At 41.9% G+C, this 17352-nt stretch overlaps 2 protein-coding genes across 2 annotated transcripts; one reads left to right on the forward strand and one right to left on the reverse strand.

The window, feature by feature from the left end:
* The first annotated feature begins 5613 nt into the window (after nucleotides 1-5613).
* csf3a (colony stimulating factor 3 (granulocyte) a) lies at nucleotides 5614-7916 on the forward strand. Its single transcript, XM_027018636.2, has 5 exons — nucleotides 5614-5643; nucleotides 5980-6131; nucleotides 6331-6432; nucleotides 6701-6844; nucleotides 7165-7916. The coding sequence occupies exons 1-5, from the start codon at nucleotides 5628-5630 to the stop codon at nucleotides 7375-7377; spliced, it is 627 nt and encodes a 208-aa protein (XP_026874437.1). The 5' UTR covers nucleotides 5614-5627; the 3' UTR covers nucleotides 7378-7916.
* Nucleotides 7917-10687: 2771 nt separating this feature from the next.
* LOC113582713 (mediator of RNA polymerase II transcription subunit 24-like) lies at nucleotides 10688-16650 on the reverse strand. The gene is made up of 3 exons (XM_027018641.2): nucleotides 15770-16650; nucleotides 13486-13669; nucleotides 10688-11487 (listed from the first exon to the last, which is right to left on the reverse strand). Exons 1-3 carry the CDS (start codon nucleotides 15770-15772, stop codon nucleotides 11432-11434), a joined length of 243 nt encoding a protein of 80 aa, XP_026874442.2. The 5' UTR covers nucleotides 15773-16650; the 3' UTR covers nucleotides 10688-11431.
* Nucleotides 16651-17352: the final 702 nt, after the last annotated feature.

A 17352-nucleotide genomic window follows, 5' to 3' on the forward strand; every position in this document is an offset into this window, starting at 1 on the left:
CTTCCTTTGAAGAGAAGTATTTCATAAAAAGCCTATATCACACACTCATTTACTGACACACACATTGACTCACTCTCTCTCTCTCTCTCTCTGTCACACAGAGAGAGAGAGAGAGAGAGAGAGAGAGAGAGAGAGAGAGAGAGAGAGAGAGAGAGAGAGAGAGAAAAAGCAATCATAACGGCAGCGAACAATAGTAGCATTACGAGTGTTGGATTTGCTGCTCTCTGCTGGCAGCACCGCCTGCCAGTGTAAGTTGCGCACACTTGTGCTGGACGGGTATGGAGAGGCTGCGCACACTGTTTGGGGGTCGTCTTTCGCCTCCACCAATGAACTCAACTCGACTAAAGCCTGCGCACATGTGCCGGTCCACCTGCTAGGCCGGATCACTAAAAAATACACACGACAGTTTCGCCAGTTTTTTTGCGCTTTGTGTTAATACGTTCGGCACCGGTTGATTTCTGGAGGTCCTGACTCAGGCGCCGATTCAGCTGTCGCTAAAACACTGGAGCCTAAATCACCAGTGATATTCTAGTCTTGGAGATGGCACTCCAAATGGTGAACCAAATGGTGAACACCATGGGTGAACCAAGCAATGCTTGAAAATGCTTTAGACCCCGTGAAAAGATATTGCATTTGGCCACTACCTAATAATATGGTACATTTTTAGGGTCCCTGTCAGATAGAGGCCTGAGAATCATCCTAACATCCCCCCAACCCCCACCCCACAACGCCCCTCACTGCAACCTCAGTGCCTCTGACACGGGGGTTGTTCTCCTTACTAGTACTGTATTTATTCTCCTAACTCAGATTAATTATCCTCTACTTTATTTTCTTCAAGACTACATTTTTTACTGACATACCGAGAGAACAAGCACAAATGTGGTAACCTCGAGTGACGAGAACACTTCCTATAGCCTATGGACAAAACATGAAAAATATCCCCTTGAATCAGTTGACCCTTTTAATTGGGGTGGCAGTTATAATTAAAGGTCTCATTTCATCTAAATGAGTACGTTACCACATGACATCATAGTGAGCGCACTTGATGTCATAATTGATGATGAATGACAGATCTTAATGACACTTTAATAAATTAGACACCACTCACTTTCCCAACTGGGCCAAGCATGTAAACCTAAACTTCATTCCTCTTTTACTTAGTAGTACTTTCATTCTTTCACAAACGACTTCCGAATAACTCTCTCTCTCCCTGTCTCTCTCTCAGAGTATTGCAATACAGGGCGACATCCGAATCATGGAAAACAGTGGTTTCCAAACTACAGTTTCATGGGTGACGAAAACAGACGAAACAGATGTGGTGCAATCCACGCACCACTTTTTGTTCCTTTAAGCAGAATATTTTATGGTAAATAATGAAAGTGACAGTGATGAAAGAATGAGATGGATACATTGCAGGGATCCCCTCTCAGCTTCCTCTCACATCCATTCCTTTCTACGCTGCCTCCCCCGACAATGTTTAATGATTTGTGTCGTAGGTATAACGGGTCACCCTTAAGAGCCAACTTTAATAGAATACAAATTGGTGGAGAAAACATTTTTTATCAAAAACACTCAAAAGGTTTTTTTTTTCTTTTCTTTACTTAATTTACTTTCTTAACTTGGAGAAAAACAAAAGAAAAAAAACATGATTAGCTCACCAAGCAACAATTTCCAACAGAGTTCCGGGCATAAACGTTCTTCTTCTTCATCGTCCTACAACAACATTTCTAGATGTATTGGTCTTAGCACAGCAGTCAAGCAAAGTAATGTTTTCTTGAACTGACTTAAAATGATGAGATAAAAAAGTCAACCCACCTCAATCTCCCCAGGGTCTTTGCTCATCACTGGCTTCTTACCAAGACACGGAGGAGTGTCACAACATAGGTAAACTACGCTCCTCATAATATGATACTGAACGTCAGCATGTGGCTTATTAAGTGTAAATGAGACACTACGAGTTCAAGGCACGCAAGAATCTTGACAGGCTGATACGTTCGAGGGCAAGTTAGTTCACTGTTTCAAACCAAAACGCTTCACTGTCCTGTTATTCAAATGCGCAAGAACGCTGAAGAAGTTGTGACCCCTAATGAAGCTGTGCTCAGGATACACAGACACAAAGCTAAGCTAACACAAGGACAGCAGACAGGGCTTTAGGGAATCAGTTTGTGATGGATGGTGTATCATGTGAGGTCCAGAAGGCAAACACATGAAAAGCAAAAGTGTTAAAAAGTTAGACTTCTGGGCACCCTTCAGAACAGATTTTTTACATGACTGTGCAAAAAATATTTATAGTACATGATGTAAAATGAAAAAAAAAAAAGTATTCCTTCCATTTGTCTTCCCCAGCAGTGGGTGAGAAGTCTTCACTTGCACAGAGATTATTTTAATTTCGCTTTCTTCCTATTAAATTTTTATTTGACGCAAATAAGAGCAAATGGGGTAATCTGGGTTTCATGTTGTTTCCTGTTGTTTCTAAAATTGGAAAATTGTCCAGTGAGTCAGCATACACTCACTCATAGATGAAATCTCTTCTACTCAGGAATGCATGATGGTGTTACTGTGTAAAATGTATATAACCCAATGGCAAGGATGTAAAAACAGAAGTAGATATGTAAAATTATATATATACAGAAAAGAAAAAATAAACAATTTTTTTTTAAAGATGTCCACAGAGCAAATGCAGCATCTGAGTAGAAATGCTCTTTGCCTCATGAGAGCCCCTAAATGCCTGCATTTACTTCACACTCAGTTGGATGTAAATAAGTAAACAAGGTAATAAGTAAATAAGTCATTGTGCTCCTGAACACACAGCGGTTACCCCAGCTCTGTTTGACAGTGGAGTTTGGTTATGTTCCAAACTACTCCTGTATATTCATTTTTGGTTTTATTTTGCACTATGAAACGTTTATGAGTTGGCAGTGGTCCAGTTGCTTTATGGAACTGCCAGAGTTTTTAAAAAAATCTGTTTAGTAATAAGACTTGTACTATATTTTAAGGGGTAGTACAAATCTCTATACTGTTACAATACTATATACTGTTATTCTCTAGTGTTCTGTAGGTGGGCCTGACTCTCCATACAATTTTAACTGGAGCTGAGAATGGGTCCCCAGATAGTCTAAAAAGTTAACATTGATACAAGATACTCTCTCTTCCTGTCAAATGTTAGATTTCCGATGGTGAAGACATTCTGGCTGAGTGTGAACTGAAAATGGGAAAACCACAGGTGTGACAGAGACCGTCACTTGGAAAGGTTAAATGGGTGCTCTGACTGTGATAACAGGGAGGTGGTGCTTTGGTCCGGTGGTTAGTACTCATATTTACCTCCTACCAGCTCTGGGTTTGAGTCCCGGGTAAGTTAGCTACCTTAAGCTTTTGTCACATGTGCAGTCAGAACTGGGATGGTGGTGAGTGGATCTAACAATATGTTATAATCATAATGTCAAAGTCTTGAGACAAGCCTGACACTAAGAAGGCCAGAAGGCCAGCTTGTCTGCCCTCACCTCCCATGTCTAGTTCACAGTTGGTTCCTGCTGCTGTGGATGGGGGTAGTTATCTGTGTCTGCAGCTGTTCCCAACCATTTGGCCTCCACACTGTAGAGCTGGATAATGTCCTGACAAGCTGTGGGTGTCTAAGTTAAATGGATTCATTATAGGACTTGTTACAGCACAGCTTTACAAATGTTTGTGTCCAGATCTAAGATGAAAGCGATGCTTTGTCACTGAGGAGCAGGTCTTTTCCATTGTTGGCATCATTTCTGCAGTAGCATGCAAATAAAACAGAAAAATCTGTAAAGATGTACACTGCACAGTCACGGTAGATGTGCCAGTGTTCAGTTCTGGCAGGTTTATCTGTAGCAGCAGAACTAAAAGAGAGGACATGAGTGTGACTTCAGTCCTGAGAGCCTTAGAGTGACCACAGTCCTGAGGGACCAGGGGTTGACCACAGTCCTGAGGGCCTTAGAGTGACCACAGTCCTGAGGGACCAGGGGTTGACCACAGTCCTGAGGGACCAGGGGTTGACCACAGTCCTGAGGGACTGAGGGTGACCACAGTTCTGAGGGACTTGAGGATGATCACAGTTCTGAGGGCTCTCTGGGACATTGCATTCCTCACAAACCTGAGTGAACACATCACAAACCTGGAAGAACACATGAAGTGGCAGGATATCAGCATCAACAGTTCCTCAGATCACCAGAAGACACTAACACGGGCTCCCAGGCTCTGCAACTTCATATAGAGGAAACTCTCCAAAAGCTTGAGGAAATAAAAGTCTGTAATCTTACTAATTCTAGGAACTAAGACAAACCCTGAATTTTGGGAGCACAGTAGGTTAGGTTGCTTATGCTTATAGTATGCAATGAGTATGAGTTCACTCAGATACTGTGGGGCCAGACCATTTAGTGCTGTATATGTCAACAAGAGAATTTTACAATTGATCCAAAATTCAACTGGGAATTCCAGGCCTTGTTAGCACTCTGCTGCTGCATTCTGGATGAGTTGGAGTTTATTTAGTGACTTTATAGAGCATCCAATTAGAAGACCATTGCAGCAGTCCAATCCTGATAATATAAATCCATGGACAATTTCTCTCCATCTGATGAAGAAAGTATATGTCTCAGTTTAGCAGTATTACATTACATATGTTTGTGTCAAATGAGAGATCAGAGTTAATAATAACACCTAAGTTTTTTACAACAGATTTGGCTGTTACAGAAAAGATTTAGTAGAAAATTATATAAATTGCTTCTTGCAGCTTTGGGTCCAAGCAATACCACCTCGGCCTTATCGGAATTCAGAAGGGTGTGTGTGTGCGTGTGTGTGTGTGTGTGTGTGTGTGTGTGTGTGTGTGTGTGTGTGTGTGTGTGTGTGTGTGTGTGTGTGTGTGTGTGTGATTAAAGCTTTCTGGACAAAGCAAAGGTCTGGAATGTTTTGATTCCCAGGGAGTATGCATACTAGCACATCTGGGTGTGAGTGGCTGGCAAATGCCATAACGAACATCTCTTCTTCACTCCCTCAAGTGTTATCGGGGCCTGTACATCACCTCCAGATCCTGGTGGAGAAACTCCACCTCCCCCGGATCTTCCACCTGTTCTAACACTCATTCCCCAAACCTGTATTTCCCAGCAGTGCTCTCATTCTACACCCTGGGTTTGGAAATGACCCAGACGCTGGCTTCAGAAGTACAATCTGTCTGACTGTGGTTGTCATCTAGACCATGAAGTGAAATATTTCAGTAAATGTTCAAAATGAAAACTCAATCTTCTACACATGGGAAATGTCATATGTCAATTAAATTGCTGCTCAAGGTAGAAACTTGAACTTAAATAGCTACTAGTACTTTAGGAGGCTTTCATAACCAATATCCTCTTTAAAAAGAACAATTAATATTATTATTAAAAAGTAATATTAGCATAAATGCGGTGCAAACGCTATGGACAAAAAATTGATTGCGATAAATGATCGAGTAAAACAAATCACAGGAAAGAAGAAAAAAGGAAACTATGACATCAGGGAGTTTCCTGCACCCTTCGGAGGATACTTAAACCACCCCTTATGTTTAGATGGTCATTGCCTCGGCTGTTCACAAAATCCATAACTTCTGAAACTAGAAAATCAGCGAGGCTATTATGTACCTGTGCCTTGGTGAGTACCTGTCTCTTGCGTCTATTCTAAAAGGACATATAGTGAGTGGTAATAGGGTTCAACTCAGGGTGGTTCTTTATTTGTTTAATTTTATTTTAAAGGTTTGCTTTGAATTCTCTTCCCATGCTCCTTGTCTGGCCTGTGATAGGCAGTTGTAAAACCTCACACTGAAACTTTGATAAATGTCCACTCCACCCCAGTGCCCCACCCCACACCACCCCAGCACGGGCAGCGGCGCTACTGGCCCCCGCTCTCCGACAGGGGTGGGCCGCCTGCGCACGTCACGGTGCGGGCCGACTAACCAATGGCCGTCCGAACTCTCTTGCCCTCCTGCAGGTTCCTACCTCGCTCTGTGCGCGCTGGCCGCAAGCGTTGGCTGCGCACCGATCATGCAGGACTCCCAGGACAATGCAGAAAACGGGCACAGTTTAATCACGAAGATACTGAATGACATTCCCGCAGCGCACAAGTCCTGGATAAATATCGCGGTAAGGCTTGCGTTTCTGGACCGTTCCGTCCCCTGCGCCGTCGCTTAAGGCGTCGAGTTATTAAAGGAACTTTGGCATGCGCCTGTGCGCAGGGTCAGCGGTTCGGCGCGACATTACTTTTTTCGTCTTGGTTTGTCTTTTGTCTTGTTGGTTTTACGTGTTTAAAAACGATTTTTAAAACACACGTTGCCCTTTTCAGAGTATGTCATTGGACGAAGTCGACAAATTCCAGTACTTGAAAGAGCAACTTAATTTTCCTGCGGCTCCCCGTCTTCAGCTCATCTCGGATAACTTTACGCTGGTATGAATCCATTTTATTTCACTTCTGTTTCATATTGAAATCGGATTCCGTAAAATCGTGGCTAAAGCAGATGTTTGGGATCCTGTGTGTAAAGTTGTTATATTATACTCACGCATTATATTAGTTAATATGAACTATTTCCCACATAAATACGACCTGTTGAATAGATGACCCAGCTAATTATATTTCATGCGGCACATGCCAGGTGTTTAATGGGAGCGCATAGTCGAGTGTGTAACCTGTAGTGTAACCATCCTTCCCTCTCTAGCACGATTGCCTGAGTCGGATCAGCGAGGGTCTCAGTCTACACAAAGCCCTACTGAAGGTCATCCGTAAGAAGATGACCAGTGCTTCAGCGGAAGTCAATGAGCTCCTGTTCGACATTCGAGATCTTGCACTGCTGGTCCAGAAGGTATAAATCCTTTATCAGATTTGAGGAGCTTCTCGTCTAGGGCTAAATTCTGCCTCACACACTAATAATGTTGAGAAATTCTACTTTATAATGGCGTGTCCACTCTTTGAAACCATGGCCACTTTTGCAGAACACTGCACATATGACCATGTATCACAGCTCAAAAAGGAGATAATTATGAAGCAGAAATAAATATTAATTCAGGTGTCCTGGGAAATGACCGGTACCTCCAGCTCGGTGCCTTGTTCCGATCTCCTCCCCTGCTGACTGTGGTTTTCGCCGCCGGGAGACTCGTCCTCACCTTGCTTCCTCTTTCGCAGATGCGGACTCTCGCACCGGCGCCAGCAGCGGGCGCTCCGCCAGTCCGGGTGATATCGGAGAACCGGCTGGAAGAGGACCTGCGCCCCGGGCTGAGCAGCGAGTACTTGGTGAAACTGGCAGCCCACCTCACCCTGCTCCAGCTCCGGCAATTCGGTCAGGACGTCAGCCGTAGCTTTCAGAGCATGCAGGATGGGCAGACCCCCACGCCATAGCCGCCCCGCCACGCTGCGTCTGCAGGAAGCCGTCCTGCCGCTTTTTTCCCCGACGGCTGCGCAGATAGAGCAGGATGTGAGGTTGTTCTCCACTAGCACTGCATTTGCAGTTGAGCTGTTTACTGTTTACTATTGTGTGTTTGCAAGGCTAGCATGTGTTCACGTGTTTGTCTGGAATAGAGTATGTATTGTATTTATTTAATTCAGTATTTATTCATATTTATTATTGACACATGGCCTTTTTCACTATTTATAAATATTTATTTTGAACTCCTGACCTATTTCATTATTTATAAATGTCTATTTTGAACACATGACCTATTTCACTAGGAGAAAACAGCATAGTCACTCGCACATCCTAGGGTGTTTGACAGTGACAGTGATAATTTTTAAACCACATGTCTCTGAGGAGCCCAGATTAGTGTATTCATGTCTTCATGTCATGCTACCCTTCTCTAGCATGGGCCTTACCTGCTCTGTCTGTGTGTGTGTGTGTGTGTGTGTGTGTGTGTGTGTGTGTGTGTGTGTGTGTGTGTGTGTGTGTGTGTGTGTGTGTGTGTGTGTGTGTGTGTGTGCACGTGTGCGCGTGTGCGTGCTTGGGTGTGTGTATAAGTACACACTGACCAGACAGGTATCAGAGTCATGAAGACATATATGTATGATCTTTGTATCAGAATTTTAAAATTATTTTGCAAAATGTCTATTTGTATTATTTATTTACATTTCCGTATGATGTAACAACTTCGCTATAGACATACTATGTCATGACTCATGACATTCTGCCTTTGAGAACTGTTTATTGTGCAACACTAGCAACACCAGAGTGGCTTCTGTGGAAAATTATGTAAGATTGTTCAACCCTTCTGTTAACACTTTAATGTCATGTCATGGATTTTCAAGTGGTTTTTTTTTTTCTTTTGTGATTTGTAAGATTATTTTTATTAAAATGCCATAAAAGGCAACATTAGAGCTGTATGCCAATTTGTTGTAGCCTACAATGTGTCATATTGCTAATATTATTAGGCTATTGATGACTATTATTATACTGTATAATCATAACTGTTATTAACTATTATTGGTACTGGATAAAAGCAAGTGCATTGTGAAATAAAGCCTTGAATTTGAAGAAAATGTTTTGCAATTGCCTGCACATTACTATTATGGAAAGATTTCTATTCACATTTACTGCTGAAGGAGCCGGTATGCTACATTATCCATGCATACAGTTGGTAGTTAAACTGAAGGTAGTGGAATCCAAATGAGTTGGATAATAACGTAGGGGCTTTGTTTTTCCTAGAAAGAGAATATTCTCCCACATTGTGATCTATCTGAAACTTAGCCAGAGTAACCAGCCGGTAGCACACTCCAGTCGAACCTAGAGCCTCCTGCTAATAGTATTACTAGAGGAACACGTCCATAAACCAAGGGCTGGCAGAGGCAGAGGAATTCTAAACACACAAAGCCTCCTAATGCATCCATTACCTACAGGACTGATTCAAATTTGTCCCTGCTTGGTTTAAAATCACTGAATGTCTTAGGACCAAAGTAGATTTCCGATATGCTGGAAGTGTACAAACCCAGTAGACCTACTGGGTCATAAGGAACAGGACAGCTAACAGCGCCCCGAAGAACCAAACCTAGCAAGGCTGTACAGCAGTGCTCTGCTACCTATGGCTGGAACCAACACCAGGGTCATGTCCATGCTGCAAAGGGTTTGTTCTCCACAGCGCGAAAGTGAATGAAGACACTTGTGCCCCACCTCTGAAATAGTTCAGATGTCTCAAGATCTCATACTGGTGCTGGCACTTCCTATTTTCAGTGTACAAAAAAAAAAAATCTTCCAAATCTGGGAAGATGTGAAAGTATGGTGGCAACCCCAGTGCGTCACACGTGGTAATGAACTTGAGTAATCTTGTCACATGACATGGCTCATGTGTCATATAAAGTCCATCATGTGTTAAAGTTATTTTTATGTAGCAGTTGACCCATTGCGGGTCATTTTTCCACATGTATCATCTTCTGGTCTTATCTGCTCTTCAGATGCTACATGCTCTTCAAGTCTTGGGAAAATCCCTCTTTTTTTGTTCTTTTCCTCTGTATTTTGTGAGTATTCCAATATGTCAATAACACAAACCAACCCTTACTGCAGACATATGTTTTGTTATTAAAACAATTTTAATTCTTAGCATTTATATTTGTAGGATGCATGGGTCTGTTTAAATGAAATATGAAATGAATAATTCAATCATTTAAAAAGCAATCAGAAACAACTTCTACAATAGCTATTTGAACCACATTTTAAAAATCTTTTTTATTATATTAGTTCTTTTTATTAGGGGTTTTTTTTTTTGTTTTTAGTTTTAGACTGTTTCACCAGCTCCTACTCTGCATTTGGCACATTGCTCGAAGCTGGTTTAGTTTCTATTGCTGCTTTCTTAGTATGTGTCTTTCACTGTTAGACCACATTTGCGTAGTGGAGGCTGGATAATGGACTCTAGATGGAGGCTGGATAATGGATTCTAGATGGAGGCTGGATAATGGATTCTAGATGGAGGCTGGGTAATGGACTCTAGATGGAGGCTGGATAATGGACTCTAGATGGAGGCTAGATAATGGACTCTAGATGGAGGCTGGATAATGGATTCTAGATGGAGGCTGGATAATGGACTCCTGATGGAGGCTGGATAATGGATTCTAGATGGAGGCTGGATAATGGACTCTAGATGGAGGCTGGATAATGGACTCCTGATGGAGGCTGGATAATGGATTCTAGATGGAGGCTGGATAATGGACTCTAGATGGAGGCTGGATAATGGACTCTAGATGGAGGCTGGATAATGGATTCTAGATGGAGGCTGGGTAATGGACTCTAGATGGAGGCTGGATAATGGACTCTAGATGGAGGCTGGGTAATGGACTCTAGATGGAGGCTGGGTAATGGACTCTAGATGGAGGCTGGATAATGGACTCAGTGTGTCAAACTATCTTGAGATAGTTTATCTTCTCAGATATTAATGAATGAACTTTATTCCCCTCAACAGCATCTAAGTTAAATGATATTCTTTTTGCTTAACTTGGATAGTAAGAATAAATATGAAAATCACTTAATTCCATGATTAGTCAATTAATTGTAAAAGAAAACCACTCTACTGATTTAATTTGCTGCTGGCCTACAACAATGGGTCAGTTCTATAATGCTGATCATTTACTCCCTTACTGAGCAGCTTTAACTTTTCTGCTGTATCCGGTGATGCAACAGTTCCTTTGCAAGCAGATTCTGGTATATAAGATACACAAATGACACTGTGGGTGCAATTGCCTCTGTTTATTTTCACACATACCTCACCAACTTTCTGTGGAAAGACCACATTTTTTCCACCGTGTCTTTTTTATGTCAGAAACTGATGACAAATAATGATAAGCTGATTAAATCATGAAAAAAATCTTATTATTATTTAGTACATATTATAATGTGGTTATTATTCCATTTTAAAAATCACCATTTAGGATTAGGTCTAAATCTAATAATTTTGAAATAAGCCAAAATTACAATTAATATGGATGACTATTCCCCAAAGCAATCATTCACAGTAACAAAACTCGTTAAAATAGTAATTTATCTCGGAACCTTTTTTTTTTTTTGCAACATTTGCAGAAAGTGATTACATCTGCGTTCCATTTGTTGCAGTGCATTCTATTTTCTTAATTTGCAGAATAAGGACTTTTTAATGGCTGATTCAAGGTGGTTCCATGCTATATTTTTTTTGGAAGCCATTCCTAAATATTAGATTTGACCTGGGCTGATGACTATAAAAAGATCACTTACATAAATTTAAAAATAAATAAGAAAATTTAAAATAATGACAGCATGATCCATTGTGAATGCCTCGTGGTTTACTGAGTATTACAAAATAATTCAGAAGCAGCTTCCTAGTTTTTTGTCTAGTGGTAATCACAAATGTAAAAACAAAACTACAGAGACTGGTTTCTCAGACACTATGAAATGTGTGCATGTGTGTGTGTGTGTGTGTGTGTGTGTGTGTCTGCTTCCACTCTACAAAGCAGCAATCCCTGTGGTGTTCAGTCTTCTGCCCTGAGGGAGGGTCAGATCTATGACCAGCAAGACAAAAAAAGACAAGGTTAGCCAAAACATAGAACTTCACCAGCTCAATAGATGAAGACACACACACACACGCACACGCATACATATGCACACACATGCACACACATGCACAGATACCCACATATACACACCAACAAACAGAAACAGACCAATTTCACAAGTAGGGTAGGCTGAGCTAAGCATATGGAAGACTGTGTAGTCATGGAATTCTGATCCTTTCGACCTGTTACAAATCCTGAAGCTCCATTGCTGAGCAACATTTCCAGCCAAATCTATACCCAGTATCCACCCCTTAAGTTCTAGAATCCACCCAGAATTCACAACCCATATTTGTGATTTCAGTACCTAGAATTCAGAGCCCATCCTAACAGTGGCTGTGTGCTAAATAGGCTACTACAGACTACTCTGGAACAGACTGGGCCCCAAACCAGTATGACGTATGAGTATGTGACCAGTAACTTTTCCGGTGCCCCGATGACATTCTATTCAGGCCAAATATTCCAGTACATGACCAGAGCTATCTTCGTGGTGTATTGCATTCTGTCATGCAACAGTGGTAAAAAATCTTTCGCAAGTGGTAAAAAATCTTTCCCAAGTGGGCAGAAACTTCATACATTCACATGACCTTGCAATATGGTTTGCGTTTGGCGCATACTAGATATTATACTGCATACTATTATGGGGACCAGTATCTAGTATACAGTAAATACTGAGTGCATTATAGAATATGTAGTAGGCTATTTTTAACAGAATCACATCTGTTTTCATTTCCTTTCCTTCAGAAAGGAGAATGGAATTTGCAGAACAGTAGCAAATTAGGAACAAACAGTGAAACCCACAATGAATGAAGATGAGTCAGGAATAAAATAAATAATCAGACGTTCACATTCATGCATGTGACCCCACAGACACATCAGCAACGTTTGAGAACGTTGACAGGACTTTGGCTGAGGAAGCCTATAGACTGTAGGTGGGAATGTTTTGCCTGGGTGACTGTGTATTAGCAAGGTCTGAGACCAATAAACACAAAAACAAGTCTCAGCTGTAGAGTAGCCAAATTATATTAAAGGTGAACACAAGGATGGAAACAATTGAAACCAATCTTTATTTTAATCAAAATATCAAGTCATTGTAAATGTGGCAGTTAAAAAAAATAAGATTAAATCAATTTAAGATCATTTAAAAATATATAAAAGTCTTTTTACAGTTACGGCCTTTAATAGATGCTCTTATCTAGAGCAACTTACAAAAGTGCTTTGTCATTTTCTCAGAGAATAAATATTTTAAAATATAAATCATTTCAATATGGCATGTTATAAAACTTAATTTATTATGGACCTATCAAAGCTCTGCACTATTATAGATGCACATCTTGATGGCACATGTGGCAGGCAAGGGTCTCTGAGGCTATTATGGGTTTGTTTGCTTAAAGAATTAACCATATCATATCAAGGTAATCCCCACATCAACACATCACGTCCACATGTCATTGATCTACAGAAAGCCAGTGCTGTCGGCATGCTCAAATAGAACTCATGCCATTTTACCGGGCCAATCACAGATCAGTATGCATCACATCGTCATATAAATAAGACGCACAAAGGAAAGACGACCAATCGGGGATCAGGAGTTACTTTACTTTAGTATGCAGTAAACTCAGAGTATGCAATCTCCTCCCTTCAATCAGAGACATGTCCCACCCCCATTCCAGACATCGGTCCAAAGCCAACTCTGCCCCCTCTAGCAGGGCTGCAATACTGCTGATTCATGCCACCATAAATAGAGTATGACCTTTCAGAGAAAACAAGGCACTTCCAGTCAGAGGCCAAACCACAAACTCCCCTGAGTGGGGTGTTAGGTCGTCACCTACTTACACCCTTCAGTGAAAACTGAGCTCTTTATGCCCTGAGGCATCACTGTGTGCGTGAATTATAAGCTTACGCCTAAAGTGCATCCTTAGATTCCCAAGTGGGAACCATACATACCAAGCAGGAATCGCTCACACACGGAGGTGTTGAGCAGCGCCACCAGGCTCTCCACCTTGCCGGGCTCCGGGCGGAAACACGTGTGCTCCGGGTTCAGAGTCTTCCCCTCCTCCGGCATGCACATCAGGAGCCACGTCTCGAAGAACGGCGGCTCGCCCGACAGACTGGGCTCCGACAGGATCACCTGAGGGAGGGAAAAATGACAGGGATGGACAAGGAGAAAGGGAGGGAAGGAGGGAAAATGACAGGGATGGAAAGGGAAAGTGATTGAGATCGGGGGAGGGGGGTTGTTAGGAGCAATCCTGTGGTTGAAGACATCAGGTGAAAATCCCACTATTCAGTAATGCCCAGAGGAAGACGGTTTCTGCATGTGAGCTCTGCCTCATCTTAAACGTTCTTCCTGTTGCTGTCTCAGGGAGTTTCTCCCTGCTACCATCCATTAAGTGTCTAGAACGTTCCACTGTGGAAAGTGTCAAGCAGAGAGATTTTAACTGAACTGAGAAGGACATGGAACTGTGGGGGAAAAACGTATTTATGATTTTTGCTTTTGTTACATCTAACAAAACTACACATGCTTATAGAAAGTTTAGTTTCCAGCCGATACAGACTTTGGATGGCACAGACAGCGGATTTGCAGGGAAGCTTCTGTTGCCTCTCCACTGATAATGACTCACAAAGCTATTGCACATCACACATAACTGTCCACTCTACTTTCACTACCCTCAGGACCCATAACACACACACACACGGCCATCATTTCTACTTCCATTACTCTCAGGACCCACACAGGGGCGTTGGACAGCGGGTAATACACTGTTTTACTGTATACACTGTTATACACTGTTACACTGTATATACTGTTATTAAAAAAATACATAAAACCTGACTGTGTTCCACGATGTTTACAAGTGTGGTGTTTAATATCCCCTCCTCACCCCCTCAAAAACTAAAGTGGGAAGAAGAGATCATGAGGTGCGGACATTGAGCTCACTGTAGGACGCCAGATGCCACCACAAGTGAAAAAACCTTTTACTAGCACCACTACCTTCTCAACAGTGCCACCTAGTGGAACATGCTGAGAATGTCTGGAGTCACCCACATCCTGTGAGATAAAACACGGCTCTTCAACGGACCAAGGCATAAATTAAGTGATCAGCACTCTGAAGGGCTGAAGGGTGTGTGTGTGTGTTTGTTTGTGTGAGTGAGTGTTATGTTTGGACAACATGGTAGAGAACGAAGAGCAAGCCATCAAATAGCAGGGTTCATATAGAAGGACCTGGCTAAAGAAAACACAGATAGAGTACCTCACTCCAGTACCCTCGCATATTCTTGTGTATGGGATCTGACCCCAAAGACTTGGGGAAGGTTCTGCCATTATTGGGAAACCTTCATTTTGGTAGATCCTATTAAATCTAAAACACCAAATATGCAACATGATTGTGTAAGGATAAAAATGGAATAATGTATTGACACATACATATAATATCTTGACATATTATCTTTTGTTAATTGGTTTAGCGGTTAAACGGGATCAAACTGGGGATCAGAAACCTGTACTTCTGTCTTTCTGGGGACGTTGTGAATTACGCCAACCACAAAAGGCGTTAATATATGGATGAATTCCTGTCTGTTTATTTAACAAAACAAAGCAGAATATGTGAAAAGAAGGCTGCGATGATGGTGGATGCATTGATGTACATTCAGTGTATGTACAAGTGTTGACAGGAAATTAGACTCGACCAGAGTCTGATCCACCTTGTGCTGGATCACTAAACCCGTGCTAGATTTCAGGTGTTGTCTGTTATCTCTGGCTCTGCCTTTACATTAGGTTCAACTTGGGTACAATTCCAGACATTTTTATGTAGGGGTCAGTGTCAGTCTTTACTGGACGCTGGCGAAAACAGCGATGGGCTTGAATGTTTCTACAAAGATGCTGCGCAGTCCGACGCCGTGAGTCAGTGTGGGGAGGAAAGGCAGGGATTGGGAGTGTTGTCCACAGATGTACAGCATGACCTTTAACCCCTCAAGCATGTCGTGCTTATGTTCATTCCTGAGTATCTGTAGGTCTGTTTTATGTTAGGTTTGACAGAATTACACCTGAGCTTTATGTTAGATGTTAATATAGAATTTGATTTGTTTCTGTGCTGTGATGCTATGTAATGTGTTCTGTGCAAGAACATGTCAAGATCAAGAGCTAGCATTCTGATTTGACTCTTCCGAGGTCATCCCCCTCCAACAAACAAAGATCGAGAAACATCTAAAGATCAATACACTCCTGACTCATCATCGAACTTCCAGCAGCCGTCAGCGGCACATCCGTGCCGGCACAGATGATGAACCCGAAGGCTTAACGAAGACGAGACTCGGCAGAACCCAGTGCCACATCACGACCGCCACGGCCGGCCTTCAGGAGCCCGTGCCGCAGGGAGGGCGCTCGCTCATCTTTACTCCCACCTCGCTGCTCCTTCACGCCCACGCGGACGCTGAGCTTTTCTCATTGCGTCACTGTTTTGGTTTTTTTTTGCTGCGATACATCATTTTTCTCCCTGCGCTTGCAGGATACGCAGAGGTCTTCTGTGGGGGAAATTCCGGGCCTGCCATGAAAAGGCTCGATGGTTGCGCACGAGGCCCCGAATTTCAGCTGTGTGTGAGGATTCGTGAACTATTGTCATATCACAGGACTTCTTTCAGTTTGCTAGTAAACCAACTCAAGATAAAGTTATTGTGAGAAAACTATTAAGGCATTTGCCTAGCTCAAAAAAAAACATGAACCTTTTGATCTTAAGGTCACTGTCTGGGCGGGTTTTACACTTCTGTACAGTGGAGTTTCCGTTTTATCTCCTTGAACAAGTGCATCAGAAGGAAACGTTTTCATCTGCCTCTTTACCAGAATATCTTGGGCACTTTATTTTGATGTGGGCTTCTTTGAGTAGTAGAACTCAATTTCCCCTATCCTTTCAAGTCAGCATTCTGCACCTGGATCAGTTCTTCTGGTGTTTCCCACAGGTCCTGGGACTTCAGGGCCAGTGTCCACATTTCCTGCTAGGACAGGCCAATCATGGCGGCTTTGATGGCTCTGGATCCAATTTATCTTCATGGTCATTTACTCCGTTCACACATTTGACTGTGGGTCAGAAGTGTTTATTCTTAGCCACCAATCAAAAAAAAAAGAGACTTTTTTTCCAAAAAACATTTAAAATTCAAACAGCTAGACCAACTGGAGACTTTACTCGGTCATTTAAAAGGCAAATGAAAGAGCTTCAGTCTGCTAAACATTTACATGCGCCAAAACTAAAAATCGCTCTTTATTAAATGTTCATTTATGCTTAGCAATTGGTAAACTGCTCAGAATGAAGAAAGATGAAATTTTAAGTGGACTATGGGCAGTTATGCCCTTCAGGGTCAATCGAAATCTTAAATCCATGGTTTCCACTGATTTAGTTCTAACTTCTCATCAGCCAAGTGCTACAACATAGTTGGTTTCACAAGCAAAATCTGACAGACTAAATGTAGTTAGTTTCGGTGTTAGTGGAGTTTTCCTTTGAGTTTCACACCTCATGCAATTAAGGTGTAGAAAAGACCACATTTCCACCATTAGTTTTTGGTTGAAGAAACCCCTGTCAAAATAGAATTATACATATACTGAAGACGCATCTATTTGCAGAATATTTAAAAGGACAACTGACCCTGCTCCCATATTGACTGACTAATTTAGTACTTATTGTAGGGCACTGTTTATGTTTAACAAACTCTAGCACTTATTGTTTATAGCACTTATTGTTTAAGATAAAACTACAAAATACATAAGGTCTAAGTAACAGCATTGATTCCTGTATTCCAGTTCATTGGTATGTTGGACTCTACCCT

Source organism: Electrophorus electricus, chromosome 14 (genome assembly GCF_013358815.1).
Source record: "Electrophorus electricus isolate fEleEle1 chromosome 14, fEleEle1.pri, whole genome shotgun sequence".
Lineage (NCBI taxonomy): Eukaryota > Metazoa > Chordata > Actinopteri > Gymnotiformes > Gymnotidae > Electrophorus > Electrophorus electricus.